We start from the raw sequence: 24464 nt of genomic DNA, 5'->3' as shown, positions 1-24464 counted from the left end.
GAAAAAAAAGTTATAAAATGCAGCATACTTCATTAGTATAATAAATTTTGACAAATATTATATATGATGTATAAATTTTTATATATTTATATAATATATATGATATAATACTTATGTAAACTATTCAATATGTAATTATATAAAATATTTACATCATATAATTATGATAAGAATATACAACAAATGTGTATTTATAATAACAATATATGCTAAATTTATCATGAAGTCATATTATTTTAATTGTAAAATATTTATTTTATAAAAATAATGTCCTATATAATCCAACATTCCAATCAAAAAACTCAGTGTTTTGGGTGCTTTCCCTTTGAGGTTTTAATGTGATCTATTACTAACTCAGTACATTAGAAGTGGAATATCTCAAATAACTTTTTCTAATTTTCTCTTTGATTAATTAAGCTGATATTTTTAAGAGTTGTCTGCTAACAGTGCTGCACTTAGATCTCTGAAAATGTCATGAAGAAAACAACTCACTTTAGTGATAATGCTGCTCCAGTAGAAAGTCCTCTGATCATTTATAAGTCTCCTTACATAAAGAATGGATTCTAAATAATCCTAATATAGTCCTGAGTAACTTTATACTGGGGCAGCAGCTGCCTAAGGAAAGGTGATGGGAAATTTTGGGGTGGGTCAAGTGCTGGTGAGTTGCATCCCAGTTTATTGTTCTTCATGTACCACTCTGGCAGAGAAACTTGGACTGTGAGTGTGGAATTCCTCTGATTCCTGCTGGTTTAAACCTAAAATCAGGGTTTCTCTCATTGCCTTTTCTAATCAGGGGAAGAAAATACGCATCTCCAGGTGATAATTTATCTTAGAACACGTTGCCCAGAGAAGCTGTGGCTGCCCCTGGATCCCTGGAAGTGTCCAAGGCCAGGTTGGACGGGGCTTGGAGCAGCCTGGGATAGTGGGAGGTGTCCCTGCCCATGGCAGGGGGTTGGAATGAGGTGATCTTGAAGGTCTGTTCCAACCCAAACCAATCGGTGGTTCTGTGATAATTAGAAACCTTCTAGCAGTGCCCTCCACAGTTGTCTGTTTTATTTTGTGCTCTGTAAAAGAAATGCAGAACTTCCCTTAGAATTACACATAAAATCTTTATACTGGTGAGGTGAATGAACAGCAGGTTAGACAGCACAAGGCGCATCTCTGGGAAGCAACAGCAATTCTTGGATAGAAAAACTACTTCTTGGTGTAATAACTGGGCCAAATGACCAGATGAAAGAACAAATAGACTTCATTCTCATAATTCCAAAATTTGTCAGGAACAGGTAGAGGAGAAAAAGACTTTCTCTCTTTTATAACTTATTCTGAAATTTCAGTTGATGTTACATTTCTACTCGGTTATGGTCTGGACTTTCAAAAGAAACTAAAGAATCACAGAACTCCAGAATGGTTTGGGTTGGAAGAGATCTGAAAGCTCAATTTCTTCCAACCCCCTGCCATGGGCAGGGACACCTTCCACTCTCCCAGGCTGCTCCAAGCCCCGTCCAACCTGGCCTTGGACACTTCCAGGGATCCAGGGGCAGCCACAGCTGCTCTGGGCACCCTGTGCCAGTGTCCCACAGTAAAGAATTTCTAGCACCTTATCTATCCCCGCCCTCTGGCAGTGGGAAGCCATTCCCTGTGTCCTGTCACCCCATACTTTTTCCTAAGTCCCTCTCCAGCTCTCCTGGAGCCCCTTTAGGCCTTGGAAGGGGCTCTGAAGTCTCCCTGGAGCCTCCTCTTCTCCAGCTGGACACCCCCAGCTGTCCCAGCCTGGCTCCAGAGCAGAGGGGCTCCAGCCCTCGAAGCGTCTCCTCTGGGTTCATTCCAACAGCTCCACATCTTTCCTATGCTGGAGGTGGGATCTCACCAGAGCAGAGCAGAGCTGCAGAATCCCCTCCCTTGTCCTGCTGCCCACCCTGATTTTGGAGCACAGTTGGCTCTCTGGGCTGAGACTGCAGAGTTCTGGGTCTGGCAGAGTTCCAGGGTTGGTGCCCAACTCCAAACACCTCCAGAAACACCATTTCTGTGACAGGAACTTCTCCAAGACACCTGCACTTTGAAATGTCAATTACTTTTGAAAACCATATCCCCATACTCAGGCCACGCTCAAGCCCTTATTTATTTTGGTATTTACCTAGATTTATAAAGGAACAGAGAACTCCTATCTCATACTCCCCTCTCTCTGAAAGGCTTTATATGTAGTGTGCCCTTTAGAAGTTATTGTGCACCACATAATTCACTTTAATATGCTGCTTTGTTACATTGCGTTTCCTTTGATATTACTCTCCTGAAGGCAATACGACCTTGAAGGTGATATTTTAAACCAATAAATGAGGAGAGGAAGTGAAAATCAAATGCAGTGCTGTAGGCCAGAAGGATGGGTTTTCATCTCAGGCCTTTATTTCCCTACATGAAAAATACAGAAGTCTAACATTTATGTAATTACATTTTTTCTTGATTTGCCAAGGGAACAAATTTTATGCAAATTCTTGTCCGTTCCCTCCTGTCTGTGTATGAATCCATAAATTCCATTGCCCATCGCTCTTTTACTCCTTAGTTCAGTCCCCCATGTATGAAAATGGCATGCTGGATACAAGAAAAATATCAAAATAATAATTTTCATGGAGAAGGAGACAGGGAGGAGTTACATGCTTTGTTTAGAGGAGGGAATGAGTAAACAGAGAGCTACTACAGGGGTTTGCTATCCAAAAAAATATCCGTGCTTTGCACCTTCTCTTGCCAAAAAGTTGTCAGGGATGAGAGGATGCATTTTGCACTGGGGCAGGATAAGGACATTGGAGGATGTTGTGGAAACTGGAAAGAGGATTTTAATATAGAGAGTGTGAGTAGAGAGGAGATTGTGATAGAGGCACCATAAACAGGACATAAATCTGCAAAAACCATAAGAAAATAGGACACAAATCTACCAAAAAGAGGGGTTTCTTCACAGTCCTGGTGACACAATGGCTCTGTGTTGGTGGAAGATAACAGGCTCTGTCCTCAGCTGATTTAAAATAAGGTCCATTCCTTCAACTCTGTGAACTTCACCTGTGGGGCTGCCTAAAATCTGGATTTATATCTACCCACTAGCAAACTGTGACTCTCAAGACAGCCCTAGACAGAGGAGAAAAGGAATATAAGCAACTGATGCCTAAATATCTTTAGCTTTATTATAGATTTCTAACTTTTTAGATTTTTAATATATGTCTGTAGAATTTCTAGCACTTTCTTGCACTTTAGAACAGTAGTTACCCTTTCTCACACATTATGTCTCCTTCTTGAAATTCTGTTTAGTCTTAGGCACACTTTCCACCAGACCAGGTTGCTCCAAGCTCCCACTCTTCCACATCCACCACTTCTGTGGGCAACCTGTTCTGAGATAAATTATCACCTGGAGATGCTTATTTTTCTTCTCCTAATTAGAAAAAAGCAATGAGAGAAAGCCTAATTTTAGGTTTTCCTTTCAAGAAAAGAATTTCTAACAAGGACACCCTGTTTTGCAGCAGCACGTGGGAGACATAAGATAGAGGGTTAAGAACCTCTTGGAGGGACTCCAGTGGGGCAGGGTGGGTTACCAGGACAACCAGTCTCCTGATGTGGCCACCTAAAAACAGAGACTCGACAGGAATAAGGGCATAAAGGTAGGTATTTATTTGAAGGGCCTTCAAAGGTACCCCTGGGCAGCCAAAGGCTGCACACGAGATGGACCCCAGGTCACGAGTTCTTCACACTTCTATAGGTTGGGTTCATTTGCATATCAGGGTTAATTCTCCAATTAAAGCTTCAGTTAATGATGTAATTCCCCCCAGCTTGCCCCCCTTAGAGGCTCTTTGGTTTACACTTTTTGTGCCTAGGACGGTCTGGGTGTCCTTGCAGAGCAGGCCCAGAGAGGCTTTGTTGTGTCTGCCCAGCACAGAGAGCAGAGGTTAACAGGCTACAAGGAACTTCAGAGTCACACACCAGGCAGGGCAGGACTTGAAAATATAAAAGTTAAAACCTAAGGCATCAATGGGATGCAATTTCTAGATAGCTTAATTAATTAAACTTATAAAAATTGTGAAAATCCAATGCCAGGCATGCTCACAGGGGTATTTTGTGCACCTGAAAGCTTTCATTAAAAGACTGCTCTTTATGTTGTCAATCCTAATATTGTTTGGAGGGTTTTTCTTCCGATTCCAGGCAACAGGACCATGAGCAATTTCAGAAGAGCTGTTTATCACTGCTCTCCTGCCAGCATGGCTTGCTTTGGGGATTTTTTTGATTTTTTTTTTTTTCTCTTGGTGCTTGTCCAGAAATTTCAGGCAAGCAGGAGCCTTTTAGCTGCCAGGAGTAGCAGGTTAGGGAGAGTGTGAAAGGAAGGACGGGAACAAGGCTTGTGAGGACTTCCATGGAGGCAGGACGATTAGAAAGGTATTAGTGCTGGGTATAATTTTAAAAATGCGTCAGAAGATTCTGCAAAGATAAATAATTGTAGTTTCCTTGTTAATAAATATGGCCTTTCTCTAAAAGAGCTGGTTTTTTTCAGTGTCTGCCAAGTCAGATCCATCCTCAGGTGTGTGAGGCACCTCCCTCAGCTTCAACAGTGTGGAATTTAAACTTGGGTGTCATGGGTTTCACATGAAATTCATAGAAAATCCCCAATATAAAATCCACAATCTCAAATTCACATATAAATTCATATCAATTTCACATAAACATGGCGCTTCAGCTGAAAGCACTCAGTTTTTTGAAGAAAAGTACAAAGTGGATCCAGTCACAGGGAGGTCACAGTCTATACATTAATTTTACTTCCCTTCTACAAGTAGAAGTCTGAGGCAGAGATATGGGGACTGATCATGAGAGCTTTTAATAGCAGCCACTGTGGCTTGCACTGTGTTCCTCAGGGACATGTCCCAGCCCCCAGCTGGACTCCTTTTCTCAGGATTGGGAAGTGTCTAAGGGACACTGTGGAGCCACTGGTGATCCCTCTGCCCAGAGAACAGAGTTGGTTCATGGCTACCCCAAAAGACCACACAGACCCTTCAGGGAATACAAACTTGTAAAAAACATTTCAAAGGCAGCTGTCTAAGTTAAGCTTTTTCATACCCTCCTTCTACTGAGTGTAGTCTGTGAGGAGATTCAAGTTCACAGGGTGGTTCACCACCGGTGCCACCTTAAAATGGGATTATTCCTGTCTGGAAAGTCTCCCTCCCTGAACTACAGAGGAATCTTTGCTTTGCTGAATAGGCCAAAGGGTGAGGCTTGGACATCCAAAGTTGAGCTAATCTGGACTTAACCTATAGTGGCATGATGAGTTTGTGTTTCCTCAGAACTCAGCAGCAAGGAATAAGGGCTCCCAAAGGATCATCCATCCCTCAAAGGAGAGGAGTGAGTAAGTGGAAGCATTTCTCTGCCCATCCTATGAGAAGGACAGAAGCACTTACCCAGGACCAGATGCCAAGTTTTGCACCACTTCTGTTACCTGGGATGAATCCCACAGTGTTCACCAAACAGCAATTCCAGCTGCAGGGTGCAGTGCAGACACGGGAAGGGAAGGCAGGATTTGTGCTTTCTGGAAACAGCTTTGGGTTGTGCCAGGGGAGGTCTAGATTGGATATTGGGGGAAATTTCTTCGCGGGCAGGGTGGTCAAGCATTGGAACAGGCTGCCCAAGGAAGTGGTGGAATCACCATCCCTGAAAGTGTTCAGAAAACACGTGGATGTGGCACTTGGGGACAGGGTTTAGTGATGGACTTGGCAGTGCTGCTTTGATGTCCTGAGGGGGTTTTTCCAACCTTGATGACTCTGTAAATCTGTGATCGTTTTGTTTCCAAAACCATCCATCAGCAAAACCACTTTCTGCAATTTTTTTTTCATTCTGTCCCATGTGAAATCTTACTCTTTAAAACTATTCCTTGTTAATACTGATTCCTAAGGAATGATGAAAATTTAGGAGAATTTGTCCCCTTGAAGCTGCACCTTGCATTGTCTGAGTACCTCTTTCCAAGCCTGCCTGGGCATCCCTACGTCACTGGGCAGTGGGGACATTGGCCAGTGCCAGAGGAGACCCTGCTGGGCAGTTTCACACTCAAGTCACTTTGATTTCCGTGGGCAGATTTCACCCAGCAGGAATTCCTGGCTGCAGCATGGTTTACAAATGCAGGGAGATTGTGCACGCTGGCCTTTATTCCATTTAATTTTTTTTATTGTTGTTGTCATCCTTTTCTTTGCTCCAGGTTGTTTGTTTCAAATATACTTTTCCAAGTGGGATCAGACAATGTTCTTATTGATGGGGAAATCTTACAATCTCCATCTCTCCCCTATTTTAAGGTAAATTACTTGACTTGCTGCTTCTCTCTCCCTCTCTCTCAACGTCAGCACACCAATGTTTTCTAACACAATGAACTTGTAATATCTTTTTAAATGGGGCTGGTTTTTATCTCAGCATGGTATTACCAGAAAATCAGCCACCTGCTACAACTGAATTTCATCCACACTGCCATGGGATGTTTATGCTGTGGCCGTTTCTGTTCAGCAGCCTGAGGATTTCCTTGTATTTCTCTGCTTTGCAGTATCCCTTGCTGTCCCAGTGTTTGAAAGACAACAGTGTTGAAAAAATAGTAAGGAATAAGGAAGTTTTTCCTATTCCTATTCAACCCAGTTAATTCAAGCACAGCCAACAGGTGTTTCTCCAAAGATCTCATTAACCACTGATTATCTCCAGCATCTCTTGTAAGCAAATGTCTCATTAACGTGGATGTTCACACATAATTTACTTTTGTAGACAGTGCCATACTTCAGTGACCTATAAACCTGTTGCTGCACATCCTAAGATGAACATGGAAAATGCAATTCCTACTGCGTGGACAGGCACAAGCTATCAAAGACAATAAAATCTAATAGCACTCAATGTGGTCTTGATTTCCATCTTTAGTAGATAAACAGTATCATAAAATCATGGAATCACACAATATCCTGAGCTGGAAGGGACCCACAAGGATCATCCCGTCCAACCCCTGGCCCTGCACAGGACACCCCAATATCGCCACCATGTGCCTGAGATATTCCAAACCTTTCAAACCCCAGTTTTTGAGACTTTTCGAAATGTTCTAGTGAATTACAGCACTCATGGGATGAGATCCTCATCTGGCAAAGGAAACAATCTGGGGTAGGAGTGGGAAAAGAGAGGAGAAGGAGCAAATGTAAAGGATTCCTTTATTTTTAGCCAGCTCCTGTGAAGATTTAATTTTTGCAGTTATTTTGTATTTTGGTGGGTCTGGCGAGGCTGAGGGATTTTATGCAATAGGGTCAGGATTTTACGTGTTTATTAATTTATATTAAGTGATCTGATACAACATCCTTTAGTTTGAAAGAATATTTCCCAACTGCTTGTGCTATGCCATCACTGTGATGTGTAAAATGTTGTTATTACGATGTTGAACATCACAACAACATTGTTTGATGCTGACCTAATTCCTTGAACACCAGCTCGCTCAGAACTGCTCTACTCACCACACGTGGTACTCTCAGCCTTGTATTTTTGTGAGAAAACGTAGGACTTGGAAAAAAGGCCCCAATTCCAGTCCTGAGAACATTCCTCCTCCACTGATGGGGATCTGCTGCTATCCCCAGAGCTGATGGAGCCCACACAGCTTTTACAAGTTCATCACCCACATCTCGTTACACTGGACTTGTGCTGGGAGGAAAGGAACACTTGGATGTATTATCAGCTTTTCCTGAAGGTTTTATTTCCCTTGGCATGCAGTCAAAGAGAGAATTTTGACAAGACAACCTCATAGAAAGTCATGGAGCTGGAGGGTTTTTTTCAGCTGATAGGATTATTTGCTCAATCTCAACATCAAATGCAAATAAGCAGTGGAAATATTTAGGTTTAGTTCTTTCTTTTCCTGCTGAGGCAGAAGATGATTTCCATTTGAGATTCCTTCACTAAGTCTTTTTTTTTTTTTTTTTTTTTTAACAGCAGGAAATTTGAGAGATTGCTCTGAGTTTTTATGTACACTGGATAAGCCTTCTAGGTTTGTGGTGGTTTGCAGAATTACAGGAAGATTTATTCTTCTTAAAAGCCAGTTTTTCGCATCTCTGGCACAGAGACCAGAAAGAAGCTGGAGCTGGGTTCTTTTACTGTGTTTACAATAAATTTACAATTAATTTTTCTTACATCCCAAGAGAAGACAACTCCCACCCACAGTCCCATCACCTCCTCTTTCTGCCTTCATGTAGCAGGAAATTGGGATTTTTTACCACTCAGACCCTTACTCCAAAGTTTGTTACCTGAAGCCTCATCTTTGAACTGTTATTAAAGGCCTGAATCCATCCTTAGCTTATGCAAGAAATCGTTAGAGGCCAAAAAAATCCTCTTTTGGCATTGTGAGTTTATATTCTTTAGAGCAACGACTGCAGTAAAAACAATGAATGATGTTAGGACAGTTCTTTGGTAAGGAAGGACTTTTTTTTTAGAGAATAAGCAGGATGGAAGAGTTTGTCTCACACATCCACAGAAATGGCTGCAGGATGAAGCAGAAATGAGCAAGTTTCCAAACTTTCACAAGGATTAAAGCCAGCAGAAATTCAAAGACTTTAATCAAAGATATGGTCCATAAATCTTTCTTTTTAAATTAACCCAGCATTTCTGAAAGATAACTAAATAGCAGCAGGTTTCATACTCACGAGAAAATTTGTTTCTGGTGTGTTGGAGTGATTTAATTGGGACTAAGGAATGTCATCTTCTGTGGGAGCAGAGGCTGGCCATTACTGTGTGATGCTACTATGGATTTTATGCTATTCCTATGAATGAAAAATATTTTTGTCCCAGGGAAACTGACACTGTTTATTATTCTAAACAAGAACATTTTTATTTCTAGAAGGAAGAACCAACCACAAAGCTCAGTAACAGTGTGAGGAAAGGGATGGATTTCCACCACTCACATATTTTATCCCTCCTTCTCTTCCACAGGCTGCCCAGGAATGTGGGACAATATCACATGCTGGAAACCTGCAAGTGTGGGCGAAATTGTCTTTGTCAAGTGTCCTGCACTGTTCAGATTTATCATCTCTGAAGATGGTAAAGTATTTTCTCTTTGTTCTTTGCCTCTGCCGGGTAAAGCCTCATAGCCAGCATGAGTGTAAAAACCTCACTTAGATCCTTAGGATAAAGGGAGATCAAAAACTCTGCAGCTGGGCTCCAGTTATAAATAAATTGCAGAAAACCAGGATATTTGTGTGTAGATACATGTGTGCGCACAGGGTGGGAGGGAAGGTGTGAAAAAAGCCTTCACAGACTACACAACATGAAAATATCCCAAATTTTAACTCCTGAAGGGAATCTTCTGCCCTTGGGTCTGACTGAATTCAGTGGGGACCCCAATCTGTGTTTGGGTCTTGGATAACACAGTTGGGATCTATTTTAGCAAATAATTAAAACTTAGAGCAGCTTCTGCTTGTGCTGAAGGAGAACACAGGCTTGAGATGACCAATGTGAGGAGCTCCCATGCTGGGGGTCAAGGAAGGAGTTAAAGATTTCTGGAGGGAAGCAGATGTTCCATCACACTTTTTTTTGTGGTCTGTAGAAATGAGACAGAAACATCCTTCAGGCCCTGTGCTGCTAATTAACACTGATTGGTCCATTTGCTCCCAGCACCCACCACGCCCTGCAGATCCCTTAATTAGCACTGCCCTTTCGGGGACAAGTTCATCACTGTCCCCCAGGATCCTTTTTCCCAAAGTTTATGTTACCAATTAATTATTCATTGACAGCCTTGAGTGCAAAATCTGCTTTTTCAGCATCGCCACACACAGAGCACCATTTCTGGGAGAGAGAGTTTCATACTCAGCCCCAGGAACGCTGAAATCCTCACTTTTAATACATCCATTCCAACGTGTCCAGGCACAGGCATCACCTGTGTCACCTAACCCATGTCCCACTTTATAAACAAGATTAACTCAATTTGACCTGGTCCATAAATAGAAATATTTTTCATTTATTTAAATTAAATTATTTAAATAAAAATAATTAGTTTTTTATTGTATTTATTACACTTATTTAAACCAACATTTTATTTAAATAAAATCAGAAATTTTATTGTATTTATTATATTGACTGCTTCCATTTATTTAAATAAAGATGTTATTTATTTACATTAAATTATTTAAATAAAAATGATAAAAATTGTTTACTTTAAAAAAGTATTTCTTTAAATAAAAATAATAGAGCCTTTAAAGGAACAATTAAAAAAAATACATACATATATATATATATATGTAAGCTCTATTTATGTTTTTATTTATTTATAGGCATATTTATTTTACCTATGTCAAATAAAAGGCTGAAATAACATTTTTAAATAATTTTCCCAGGATTTACAGACCTCCTCACACACTGTACTTCCCACTTGGCCTGTAACAGAGTGACAGTGTGGCCCTAAGGGAGGAATATTCCATCCAGTGGAAACATATGTCCCGTTCCTTTATCTCCTCACGGGATCCCCAATAAAAGTGGCAGCTGTTACCTCGTGTAGGGCTGGGTTTGAGGGGTTTTGGGACATCTGTTCAGTAGGAACAAATGTCCCAGATTCATAATTCATTAGATAAACAAATAAACATTTAATCTGGAGTAGCTGGAAATCTCGGCAGATGTGGCTGGGATTGCGCTGCTGACCCCAAGGTGGAATTATCAACATCCCAAAGCACTCTCCTGGGTGAAGCAGCATCGGCTTTCCCGTCATTGCTGCTAATTTTAATTAGCCAAGTGTATTTGTTTCAATGAGGGTTTAATGAAAAAAGTCATATTTTATGATGGTTCCCTAAATAAAGGGTTATTAGCGAACTAGAATGTTTCTAAGACACGGATAATCACATTTTAGGGATTGTTAGGTGTCCTCTGGCTGCTGCTCTGTTTCTAGAATATGGAGGTAGGCTGGACATGAACACTAATATTTATTAATAGTAAAATCAGTCCTAGTACAGCAACGTTTTTATATGACCACAGATCATTTTTACAAACACAGCAATAACTTGAAATTATATTTTTTTTAAATCTTGTGCTCTGAAGCATCTGTAGGTACAATGTAATGAAGTCACTGCAGAGGCTGCTCATTTTATGGATTTCTGAAAGGAATCTGACTGCCTTTACTTGGATGTCTGATTTCCATATGGAGTAAAATGGGAAAAAAATAAAAGAGACTACAAAAGAAGAATTAACTAACTAAGCTGTCATCTGGAGTGATGCTTTTTTTGGAAAAATTAGCTGTGTATTTGCTAAAAGTACCAGCTGTTGCTGGTTTTTATCTGCTCTGCTTTAACCTTCACTGCAGTGGAACCAAGGAGTAACGTTCGAGCTGCTGTCAACATCATGCAGAAAGTCCAAAGTGAAATTCTGAGTTCTTGGCAACCCTGCCTTCTAAAATTCCATTTCACCTCTCTGATCATCCAAAATCACCAGAATTTTTCATTCCTTTCAGATGCAGACTGTGAACGAAAACGTAATTCTCAAAACCTCTCCCCTGGAGATTCCATTTCTCCAGTGGAAAAAGCTTATTAATTCCTGAGTCTTTTCTCATCTTGTAAATTAGGGATTGCAGTGGCTTTCCTTCTAGATACTTCCCAAATATTAACTTGATTTCCTCTTCCACATGGATTTCTTTGATTGATATCCCTCAATCATTATTTCCACCAGGAGCTCTCACTTCCATGACCTCTCTGTTGTATGTTACAATTTCTCCAGTGCCTTCCCAGCACAGGCCCCAGAGACACCCACTCCACAACAGGATGTATTTAAAGCATTCTAAGGCATCTTTGCAGAGGTAAAAAGAAAAAAACCGTGTCAAGCTGTGGTGTTACCTCTCAGTAGGACATAGCAGGACCTGGAGATGGCCCTAACACATTGATCTGCACTCCCAGCTGGAGAATTTTCTCTGTTTTGTTCTTTTTTCCCTTCTTATTGTTTTTCCTGACAGAGGTGACACTGCCTGGCAATGGAAACCTACAGAAGCAAAGTCTGTGCTTTTTTCTGCTTTTCACTGTGGAGCTGAAATATTCTGGAACCTATAAACCCACCCAAATGGACCACGGAATGAAAGTCAATAATGATCAGAAATGAGCGTGTTTTTAGGTCTTTGATTTGCAGTAAAAAAAAAATACAAATTGTACTAGACAGTTTCTGGGCATTGGCATATGCTCCACATTTGGAAAACTCTTTCATTCACAAATCCAAATGATAAATATGAGCAGCTCTTACTGAATCTTCCAGCAATTTCATTTATCTGGTGCTCAGTTCAGGACACTCCCTGCTACATTTACCACAAAATATGGTTTTCCCATGTACAACAGGAAAAATGCTCCTAATTTTTACCAAAGGCATAAAACTTATCCTACATTGGTACCAGGATTAAGGGTTCCTAATTAAAATCCAATAGAATAAAGAATGTAATCGGGTATTAGAGAGTTTAAGAGGGAATTACATCCTATGCTCACATTTCTGAACCAAGCTCTTTGGCTTGTTGCTTCTCTTGGTTGAACACAATCAGTGCTCAGGCAACGAGCTCTGTTATCCCAAGAAATTGGAAATAGTTGGTCACTGATCCCATTTAAACCACAGGGAAACACTCAAGTACTTTGCTGTACTAATTAATTGATTAATTGATTCTGTAAGAACCCGAAGCCTCATAAGTGCTGCACTAGAGGTGCCACGGGTGGACAGCGGGATTTACGAACACAGGGTTAATTGGATTTGGGAAGCAGTCTGTGCCCGAGGTTAGATGTTATCCCTCATCAGTTAGAATAAGATGACAAGAGAAGAGTTAATGAGAGGGGAAGTGATGCTCCATCTTCATTTTGTGTCCTTCTGGAGAGACAGTCCTGGTAAAGCCTTTAAAAACCCCCAAACTGGGAGAAAAGACAAGAAAAGTCCTTGACTTCCCAAAGTGAAAGCTGGTGACAATATTTGCAAGTTACAATTTCTATTAGTTTGGGTTTTGTATTGATAGTTTTTTATTTAGACAGGAAGAAAAGGTGACTGTTAAAGGTCAGGGCCCTTCTAGACACCAAAATGTCCCTGGAAGATTGTGTGCTTATTTTCTGCTGAGGTAAAAGACTCAGGGTTTTGTTGCTACTACTGAAATTAAGGTCAGCATTGCTGCAGAGTGAAATTGGAAATGGCATTTGCCTGTCAAAACAGCAAAAGGTCAGTGCAAAGGTCCGCATTTCTCTTCAAGGATATCTTGCCTGGATGAGTGTTCCAACATCCTGCTTGAAAACCAAGGGAAGGAAAACCCTGTAAGCAAGGAGCTGTCTCTGGAAAATACATATGACCCGTCCCATAGCACTCTCATCATGGGAACAATAATGAGCCATTGGAGCTTGTTTATATTTATTTATTGAAGCAACCAGGGCTCTGAAATGCACGTTTCATCCTTAATTTTACGTAAGATCCTACATAGCATTCACAAGCAAGTTGAATGCAAAGGTATCTGTTTTATGTATGAACCATAAATGTATGTGTATATATAATGGCACTTGATAGATAACAGGTCATTTCCAGGTGGTTTTCATCCCTGGCCTTTGCACAGGCACCAAAGCCATGGGATTGCTCCAGCTTTTTCCAAAGAGAGGAGGACAAGCTATAACTAAGCTTCCTCAGTCACAGCATCACAAAGTCCATCTGCAATGCAGAGAGAAATGGGAGGAAAACGCTGTCATCAAAGGATAGCAACTGGATCTACTTTTCTAATCAAGTAGCTGAGGCCTCTCAGATGTTTTCTAGCAGAAAAAAAAAAAAAAAAAAGACATTTTGTGGCCTTTCCCACCAAATTATGGGGACTCTGTGCCTCTGATACTCAAACGGGCAGCATGAGCAAGAGCATTTCAGCTAAGGATCAAGTCCTTGGTTCTCTGCAAGGGGACATCCTGCCATGGCCAGGGGAAAGCTGTAACACAGCTCAAGACCTTTGTCAATGATCTGAGAGCTAATCTGGCCTTGGGAAAAAAAAAAAAAATCATGCACTTTGGGAAGAATGCAAGGGTGGAAGATGCTGAGAGCTGCTGAGTAGTTTGGAGAACACTCGGACTGCAAAAGGATGCAGATTGAATTGTAGGTGCAACATGGGCAGATCCTTCAACCTTTCTTAATTGTCTTTGCTCTTCTTGACCCAAATGATTGGGAAAGGAGTTCCAGGCAATTGCAGGATTGTAGGTGTGGTGGGCACACATTCATTCTTACCTTTAAGCAAGAGATTTAATTTGCTTTCATCTCGAGGAGTCATTTCAGGGCCGATAATCTTTTTTTTTTTCTTATTTTTTCCTGGTACTTGTTTGAAAAGCATTTGATTTTCTCTCAAATACGATCCCTGCCCTCTTCAGAGCTAGGAGACTCTTCAAAAGCAATTGCATTGATCCTGCACTCTGATGGATGCTCCTGTGACAGCCAGACTCAGAGGAAGGACTCACATAAGGTTTAGATGATGCTTAGTTGCTATGGTGACCTCAGTCCACTTCTAGTTTCACATCCTTTAACAGGAAAGAGGAAGAAAAGAATAAAGCCATGATTTCCCTTACATGTTTTTGATCATATCTGTGCATCAGTCCTACCTTAGCCAGCCCTGTGTGCTCTGGCCTTTCTCTTCTCCATACAGGACCTTGCTGGAATTCTCCCATGATTTCCAGGCATGATTCACTGGGTCTTCTTGTCCCTGTGCCCTGAAAGTAAACTGGGATATAGGAAGAAATTAATTATATATCAGTTCTGTCCCTGCCTTTACTGCAATGTCTTGCACAAACCACTGGGTAACAAAGAGTTTGCAGAAGTTCCTCTCATGGTAGGACAGATATCTAAACCCAAGCACCCTCTGCAAGTGCCAGTCTCTCTGCCCTTATGGGAGAAGGCTTCAAAACCAGGTGAACTTATCTTCAGGTAGAGAAAGTGGATGGAATGAGTTTGCCCCCCAGGATCAGTTACTCAGATGTCCTTAGGCACCAGTTCCTATTCAAACACACAAATATGAACCCTTGATTAATTACCCTCTGCCCCAGTTTTCTTGTTTTCTAATTTTGTGTGAGCATTATGTTCACAAATCCCTTTCTCAAGGCAAACAGTGATATACAGTAAATGGTAGAATAATAGAATCCCAGAATGGGTTGGGTTGGAAGGAACCTTAAAAATTTTCTTATTCCAGCTGTACTGCCATGGGCAGGGACACCTTCCACTATCCCAGGCTGCTCCAAGCCCCGTCCAACCTGGCCTTGGACACTTCCAGGGATTCAGGGGCAGCCACAGCTTCTCTGGGCACTCTGTGCCAGGGCCTCCCCACCCTCACATGGAAGAATTCTTCCTAATATCCCACCTAACCCTGCCCTCTGGCAGTGGGAAGTCATTCCCCCATGTCCTGTCACCTCCTGCCCCAGTATAAACGACTTTTAATCTGTAATTTAAAGTATTGGCTATAGAGCATAAGGCTGGAGACTCCCAACCCCCTGGAAATAGTTGTGGGAAGCACTTAGCACAGGGAAAGGTGTGTGAACCTGTAGGGCCATGTACTCTGTGACTTCGCCTGCCTGCTACATCCTACAGATCCTGCTAATGAAACTGCAAAGGCCAAGCAGCTAATCCCGGATTAATCAATCAATTACAGAATCACAGAATGGTTTCAGTTGCAAATGACCTTAAAAATCATTTAGTTCCAACCCCCCCGGTCATGGGCAGGGATATCTTCCACTATCCCAGGTTGCTCCAAGCCCCATCCAACCTGGCCTTGGACACTTCCAGGGATCCAGGGGCAGCCACAGCTTCTCTGGAAAACACAAGGAGCCCTAACAAAGGAACTGGGATGGTTGGACAGTGTGTGTGGGACTGTGTGTGTGCAGGCACAGGATTGGGCAGAGGGTTGATGCCCCTTCTAGGGAAGCAGCAGGCAGGGTATGGAACCAGTACCCGTGTGGGGAGCTCCGAGAGCTGCAGAAAAGCTGCTAAGTAGCCTGCTGCTCCCGACTGTGGCTTTGCCAGCCGGCTGAACAGATTGCTGGAGCAGGAGAGCAGCAGGCAGCCATGGGGAAGGGAGAGAGGAGGCTCAGCGTGGTGGATGCCGCGGAGTCGAGCGTGAGAGCTCGCTGATTTATTTCATATTTAGAAATTAAGTGTTTAAGCTTCTAATCAGTGCTACATAAAACAGGAAAAAAAAGATTTCAATTCCTGCCCAGCCACATATCTGGACAGCAGGATAACAAGGGGTTGTAAATGTTTTCCACAGCCTCCCCCTGCCATAGTCGTTGCACTTTCTGTAGGGACACAATTAACATGCAATGAAAACAGTGCAGGCTTTGTGCATTGATCTTAATGCTGTCAAAATCCAAAACCTTCTGGAGAATTACCTTTGTGGAGCAGCCCTCCAGCCCTCAATACTGAGATGAGAACAACAGGGCTACGGGAGAAGTGTGGGCGAGCCAATTGAGGACAGAACCGCTTTGGAAGCCTTTCATCCCCTCCCACCCCGCCACTAATAAGGGACAAATGCTGGAACAAAAGGGTTAAATGCAAGTTGTGTTCAGATAAACAAAGCCACGGGAGGCCAGGCAGGTGCCGTGCCAGCTGACACCAGGAGCAGCCAGCACAGATTTGGCACCAAGGAGGAGATCTAAAAGGCTCCGAGGCTCGTCGTGCACAGGCTGGTTCTTGGCTTCAGCTTTCCCCGCCCTGTCCACTTTACATCAGGAGCAACAATTGCTTTCATCGAGTTTCTCTTCAGTTGTTGCATGGTGAGGGGTGAGTTATGTGTTCGGGGTCTCAGTAAATAAAAATCAAGGAGGAAAGTCTGATAAATATACAAGAAAAGGGCAGGAAAGGTCTGGGTCTCTGCCACCAGCTCTGTGGGGAGCCACTGGCAAGTCCTTCGACTTCTTTTTTTCCTCCTTCTTTACCTCTCCAGGCAGAAAAAAACAAAAATAAGGAATATTTTCTGCACTTGGGCTTTGGAACTGAGAATTCAGCATTCTGATAGATCTCCTCTAGGATTTCTAAGCAGTGCTGCAAATAACATCATATTAACAACGTCAATTAAAGCATTAATTGTAGATTTGCTTCCCAAAGAGTGACACTTACTCAAGTCTGGTCAGACAGTGAATAACACAGCCTGACAATACACTGGATAAACCATCCTGTGTCGAGGATACCAGCAGCTTCCTCAGGGCTTTATTGACTGATAAGTGCAATTATTGATTTAATAAGTGATGTTATAAGGCACTGTTTAGTATCTGCTGTCATGTCCATATTTCCATAGTTTAACTACATGTGAGAAGCACAGATGTCATTCAAATAAATCATAAAATCTGATATTTAAGATGCTGTTATCATAGAATAATAGAAACATGGAATGGTTTGGGTTCAGCAGGAGCTTAAAGCTCATCCAGTGCCACTCCCTGCCACAGGCAGGAACACCTTCAACTATCCCAGGTGGCTCCAAGCCCTGTCCAACCTGGCCTTGGACACTTCCAGAGATCCAGGGGCAGCCCCAGCTTCTCTGGGCACCCTGTGCCAGGGCCTCCCCACCCTCACAGGGAGGAATTTCTTCCTAATCCCCAAACTAAACCAGTCCTCTTTCAGTGTGAAGCTGTTCCTCCTCATCCTATCACTACATGCTCTTCTCAAAGTCCCTTGTAAATGTAATCCTTGAGTTAAACCCCTGAAAAATGTGTTTCCAGTCAAAATAAAAATGAAAATCATAATTTATTTATTCTTCATTTCTGGAAGAGCAACGCATTTCATTAGCCCATTGTATAATCACATCAGTGGGCTTTCTCTTCTTCATCACTGAAGTCAAATACACCAATTTCTCATTGTTTGTGTCCCAAGAGTAGGACAGCGAGAGGCCTTGTGGGAAGGCCCCCACAGTCCCCAGAGAGGGGTCCTGTAGCCTTGCCCACTCCATCCCTGACAGCAGAGGAAATTTGCTGAGGGCACTCTTAAGAGTCTTAAAGGCACCGAGGTGAAGAAATAACCCAGAAAAAAAAAATGTTCTGAGGTCATATTGTGATAAATGAGAATAACTTCCCCATGTCTGGGATTCTTTACAACCCTTTAAATGCAAGGTCAGGTCTTCTCCCTCTCTATGTAAATCCATCAAATGTTAATCCACTTGAACTCCATTGCGTTCTCAGATGTGTGAGGAAACATCAACGATGCCATGGGTTTGTGTCGAGTAAATATCTGTATTTTGAGCAGGAAACATAAATTACATTGTCTGAGAGAAGGGCAGCAGCAGCAGCAGCTGCAGCAGCAGGCAGGAATTCAAAGGCAGGTGGTGGCTGTATGTTCCCTCATTACGCCCTGTTATATGTATAAAAATATATCTGTTGGTATATATATTTATATATATAAATATATAAAAATATATCTCTTTATATCTATATATAAAAACATCTGCTAATATTATACACATGAAAATGTATTAATATATCTGTATATATATGTACATATGCGTGTATATAAATGTATGTACAGAGATATATTTTATATCTTTATAAAAATGCAGAAATTTAAATAAATACATGGAAATATAAAAACATATTCATACACCCACAAATATATTTGTGTATGTGTGCATTTCATCCCAATGCTCAATAGATGAACTTTGACTTTTTGTTGTAACTCAGGGCATGACATTCAATGTAAATCTAATTAACTTTCCAGTAGCTTAACTTATTAGTGAAAATTGGATTGATGAATCAAGCCTAAAAGCCTGTACAGACGAAGGCTGTACTGGAACTTTCTTCAGTACATTAGTTAGGATTCAGGTATAGAACTATATGTTAATAAAAGGCTTGTTTTCTCCTAAAAATCAGAACATTAACGTTGTTGGAAAAGTGAATCCCTTCATAATGCCCAAACAAAGTGAAATGTAATAATAATTTGGCTATAAATTTAAAAAAACCCAAGCCTTTTCATTTCAGAAAAAACTACATTAGTATGATGTTTTAACTGTTATTACAGATGCCATGAAATTAAAAATGAGCTAAAATCTAATATTTTAACATCAGTGGTACTACCTGCTATCTATATTTACAATGGAATAATGATAATTTTTATTTCATGCTTTTTCAGATTGTAGGGGAAAAACAGCTGCATTCAAAACATTTAAATTTAAGAGAAATGTCTTTTTCTGGCCATCACTGTAATATGCAGGATGCCAGGAACATCAGGCATCAATCTACTTAATATTGGCCTGGTCTTTCTCCAGAAAGAATTCTGCACAATTTTAATGTCAAATTACTCCACAAATGATAAAATAAAACTGGATTTTTATGAGTCAAAGTGGTTTTTAGAGATTTTCTTGCAGCTTCTTCTTACCCTGCTTGGGTGGGTCACTGTAAGATCCAGGCTGCTGAGTGAGGAGAACTCACTTAAGGGACAAGTTCCATCAGAGCTGCTGGTTCGAGTGGCAGATGCTGTGAAAAACCCTGTGAAAGAAGTGATAAAGGAGTGGTGGTTTGCTCTTTGATCCTCTCATTGCCTGGTAAACCCACAGATAAAAATTCCCACACCACAACCTGTGTTCTGAATTCTGATTTTATCAACACACCCTATTTTGGCAACACATCCCGATTTTAGCAACAAATTCCTAAATCTGAGCTACATCACCGCTAATAAACCCGGGGTTTGGTGGATTTAAGAGGAGAAAAGGTCTCTCCAAACTATTCTGCAGAGCCATCCCTGTTACTCTGCAGCATCGCCGGTTCAGTCCCGTGCAGCAGCTGAACCACCTTGGCTGCAAAATGTTTGCTCAGAGCACTGGGGACTCCTCTTCAGAATTTAGAGACTTCCCCAACTTCCCCAATACCCAGGAATTAAGGAGTCACAGAATATCCTGAGTTAGAAGGGACCCACCAGGATCATCCAGCCCAGCTCCTGGCCCCACACAGACACCCCAAAATCCCACCCTGTGCATCCCTGGGAGTGTTGTCCAAACATTCCTGGAGCTCTGGCAGCCTCGGGACTGTGCCCATTCCCTGGGGAGCCTGGGCAGTGCCCCAGCACCCTCTGGGGGAAGAACCTTTTCCTAAAATCCAGCCTAAATTCTTACACGGGAAATCCTGTGAGCAGCTGGAGTTAGGAAGAGAAGGATGGAGACCTCAGGTGTTCCTGCAGTGGCTTCCAGTATCAACCCTCCAAAGTCCCCAGTGGGTTGGATTGCTGGTTTGATGTTTAGTAATCCATCCAAAGTCGCAGCACAGCCTTCCTGATGCTTCAGATGAGTTTTCTATACTCCCACCACCATTTTCACATTAAACCCCCTTTTTTCTCTCTTAAAAGCTAAACGTGCACATCTGATTTACTTCACAGGGGACACAGAAATCAACGAATTTCAAATTATGTGAATTATAAAATAAAAAATGTGTTTTATGTTGTGCTGAAAAGCCTCCTGTTATTATTTTATTTCTTTAGATGCTTTCTCCTTTCCCATAGGATCAAAATCAGTCTTTGTTTGGATTTTACTTTTAATAAAAACCTTTTCACACAATTTGGGGAAGGTTTTTCCGATCCCTAATTAACATTTGACCATTGGGGTTAAAAGGGGAACAACCTGAAGCCCTGAGGCTGCTCCAGAGGATGCAGAACTAAACTGATGAGAACATTTAACCTGCTCTAGTGGTCAGTGAAGGGCTGGAAACGTTTTTTCCCTGATTTCTGGGCCACTGTCAGAGCGATTTGCAGCAGCTCCCTGAGGCTCCTCTGTGCACGATGCAGCAGCTCCACTCCCTGGCTCAAGGCAGCTCCTCCTCCTGCATCCCCAACTGAGCCAGGATCCACCCAGGAGTCAGGAGAGTCTGATTTCAGCCCAATTCGGATTAAACATTGAGCACAGCAGGTGGGAGGTTGGTTTGGCATCATTCCAACAATTTATTTTGGAAGAACAAAAGAAAGGGAAAGGAAGATTTCTAATGTAAACCCAAAGTTTTATCATTTCCCACTGTAACAGTTGTATTTTTTACAAACTACTCAGCATGGGTTTGGGAACAATGTTTTGGAAATGTGTGAGTCTTTCTTCAGAACCTTCCCCTGAAAAATAATTTTTAAAAATCCACAAAAATCCTCCTACATCTATTTTTCTTATTCTTCCCAGAGTCTGATGAAACTTCATGATAACCAGATACCTAACAAAACAATGCAATCACCATCTTCTGAAAACCCTTTTCCATTCATAAATACTCAGGACTAATACAGAAATAAAGATTTAAACTTGCAGTTCTTCTCTGGGCTCTGCTACATCCGTTCCTCTTATGGGAGTCAAGCTTTTATCAAAATTAAATTGCAAACTATGATCAGGACTGAATTAACTGTTTTCATTCTTCTAATTTCAGGTTGGGAAGTGGACAATTTGGGGCAAACCCATGCAGGTAAGAACCAGTTGTGCTGCCTACGTCCTCGGTACCTCTGTTCCCAAAAATTGTGTGCACATGATAATACCAGATTACTGAAAAGTTGTTTGTGTATCAACCATTATGACAATGATACATGTACTTAACTGCAATACTTGCAGAAAAAGTGAAATTAAAAATCTCATGAATCAAAGTGATTTAACCTAATCTTACTTAAACCAATTAGTTATTGCTCTTTGTCGCTGATGGATGGAAATAATTTTTCATTAATTCTCTGAAAACTGATCGTATTTAAATACCTGTGGATTATAAATGTGAATTCCTAAAGATATAATATTCGACTTCTATAATTTTACAATAAGCTTTGCTCCTGTTTGATTGCATGTGGTTTTAGTTCTAAATTTAGAGGTTCAACTTTGATTTAAACTCTCAAGTAAATCTGTGTTTACTTCCTGAGAAGACAGCACCAAGTATTTATTGCCTTTGGGCCTGATCTAAACAAATAAAAATCAATTGCACTCCATTCACTGATTTCCACAGAGACCAGTTTGGGCCCTAATAGAAAACACAATCAAAACAATTTCATACCCAATTTCCACTTTTCTAGGTGATTATGACCTGCTGGAAAGCACAGCCCAGTCTCTCCTAGGTAAGAAACAGAACCATGGAAATTTTTTTCTCTCTTTTTATTTCTCTCTGTTCAAAAGGAAGCTCTGAGCTTTTTTCCTGCTGTTTTGCTATTATTTTCTAATCAGTTCTAATTGTTATGACACATTTTCTGCTCTGTTACTTTTAGCAATAACATGAAAATTTATTCCTCCTCTCTTAAGCCTTGCAATCTAGCGAGTATGCTGCTATAAATTATATCTACCTGCTTAACAATAATTGCTAAATAGTGTTAAAGAAAGTCAGCACCATGATTCAGTGCTTTTTTTTTTCCATAGAAAACTAGGGATGAATGTGCAAGAGTAATTTAACAAAATGTGCCAAGTAATGCAATGTTCTTAAATGAATGCTGTGGTTAAAGAGATATATTCTGCTGCACGGGTGGCAAACAGATCCTCTAAAAGAAGGTTAAAAGTAAGGTTATGAGAGACTAAACTGCTCTAAGAATGCAAAGCAGCACAACTTTAATAGCAAACCCAGAAATTTCCATCTGTTTTGGTCAAGGTGCAACTGAAACTCCAAAAAGTGTGATAATTTGATAAATGGAGGCTGTTCCTTTGTGCTGGAGAGGAAGAAGTGCAGCAGCAGCTCAGCCCTAATTTTTTAGGAAGGCCACTGAGCTTTGGGAAGAATAATGGTGCTTCCAAAGAGCCCCACAGTGGCTGTCCTACCTCAGGCAGCTTTGTAGGAAAATGAATGTCAAGAGACTCTTCCTCTTCTGTCCCCAACTCTGCCTTCCCAGTGTGGTTTTTAAGCCTAAATGTGCCAGTGAAGCCATTTAGGAGCTGGTTCTTATATGAGATTACCCAAAACATTACGGTACTTAAGCCAATATTTGCATAAAATTAATATTCTAACCAGGATTGGAACAATGAATAGACAGAGGAATGTGAGAAGCTCTGAATTCACCAACTGAGGTCACCCTGGGCATCTGGAGATGCAAAGGAACATTTTGCCATGAAGACAGGGATGGGAGAGAGATTCCCATTCCATCTTCGTTTTTCTGCAGACCCTTCCCACAAAGTCACGCTCAGATCAGAGCCTAGGCTTGAAGATAAGTGAGTGGGATGTGTGTTCTCTGACTACAGCAGATCAATCCAGCTGCCTGCCCATGGATATGTAATGGCTATTCGAGATATCCCACAGTATCCTGACTGGCTTCCAGCACCTGGACAGAAAAGATCGTGTTAGCCTGGTGTTTTCTCACCAGTCCCATGCACGTGCCTCAGATACAGACCACTAAAAATAGCACAAAGGGCCTGCTTTTAAGCACTGGACTTCCCCTTTAGCCACCTGGAGTGGAGATACCTTCATCAAAGCTGTGTTCCTGGGATGTCTTTTCAAGAGAAATGGACATTTAGCTGAGCCCTGGTTCAGGAACCCACTTGAGAACGAGATTTTTGGTGGCCTGGAGACACTGAATATACTGATTAAATGTTTTTGCTCTCTGGTGACCAACTGTAGTAGTAGCCATCCATAGGCACCTGCTGCAGGACTGGATCATTTAAGATGTCATTAAATTTCAAGAATTAAATCCATGGATAGGCAGACAAACAGCGCTTTCAGGAGAACTGTGGGGTTTTCCTTGCACCAAGGGGAGGAAGGGGATGTCTTGGGGTTTTTTCATGGGATGTCACGTTCCCCCCTGTCCTTGGCATAGGGGACATCAGCAGGAACTGCACTGAGGATGGCTGGTCTGAACCTTTCCCTCACTATTATGATGCCTGCGGCTTCGATGAGAACGAAACAGAGTCCGATAACCAGGTGCAAATTAATCTCATAATTAAAAACAAATGAAGGGGTGGGGGGAGCAGCAGGCTGCTTTCTGTCCAGCCTCTGGTCATGTTGTGATATGACAGCGATTAGAACAAACAATCAGATGTACATGGGCATAAAACTGTGAGAAGTGAGATCTGAATCCTTCCTGGGCCTGTACTAAATATTTATAGGGGATAAGCTTTTAATGTTGATGTAGATTGGAACTTTTAGAATCATGGGCTAACCCCTATTCTCTCCCTGGTGATAAAGGATCTCATAGCCAATTCTTTTTTCTATAAATTCTTACAAAAAATATAGATAGCCACTGCTAGCTCACTGATAAATAAGCTCATGGTGTGCAGACCCAGACATAGAGCAGAGCTTGATGTACAGTGAGATCTCAGAGGAAAGAACCCAGGCTGTTCAAGACACAGATCCTGCCTCTGGTTCTCCCTGCATATTGGCAGGTGTGTGGCTGTTGATGAACCCTTTAACCCTGTGGTTTTTGCCTCCCAAGGATTACTACTATCTCTCCGTGAAGGCTCTGTACACCGTGGGATACAGCACTTCCCTGGTGTCCCTCACCACTGCCATGGTCATCCTGTGTCGCTTCAGGTGAGTGGGGACACGAGCAGTGAGCTGCTCAGTCCCTGGAGGAAGGAAACTGGAGCTCAGCTGCCCCAA

At 41.6% G+C, this 24464-nt stretch overlaps 1 protein-coding gene across 3 annotated transcripts in view; it reads left to right on the top strand.

Annotated features, from left to right (window-relative positions):
• The window catches only part of ADCYAP1R1 (ADCYAP receptor type I), a gene marked incomplete at its 3' end in the record, with an annotated part of 104981 nt that overhangs the window by 43927 nt on the left and 36590 nt on the right, over nucleotides 1-24464 (top strand). For all 3 annotated transcript variants that reach the window (XM_082295485.1, XM_082295486.1, XM_082295484.1), the window contains exons 3-7: nucleotides 8953-9060; nucleotides 21339-21374; nucleotides 21964-22005; nucleotides 23683-23786; nucleotides 24298-24395. In XM_082295485.1, the coding sequence (XP_082151611.1) occupies nucleotides 8953-9060; nucleotides 21339-21374; nucleotides 21964-22005; nucleotides 23683-23786; nucleotides 24298-24395 (388 nt within the window). The remainder of the gene's footprint in view (nucleotides 1-8952; nucleotides 9061-21338; nucleotides 21375-21963; nucleotides 22006-23682; nucleotides 23787-24297; nucleotides 24396-24464) is intronic.

This window comes from Coloeus monedula (genome assembly GCF_965178545.1).
Source record: "Coloeus monedula genome assembly, chromosome: 1".
NCBI lineage: Eukaryota > Metazoa > Chordata > Aves > Passeriformes > Corvidae > Coloeus > Coloeus monedula.
The sequence above is the reverse complement of the archived record's forward strand: the minus strand, read 5'-3'. Positions and strand labels throughout refer to the sequence as shown.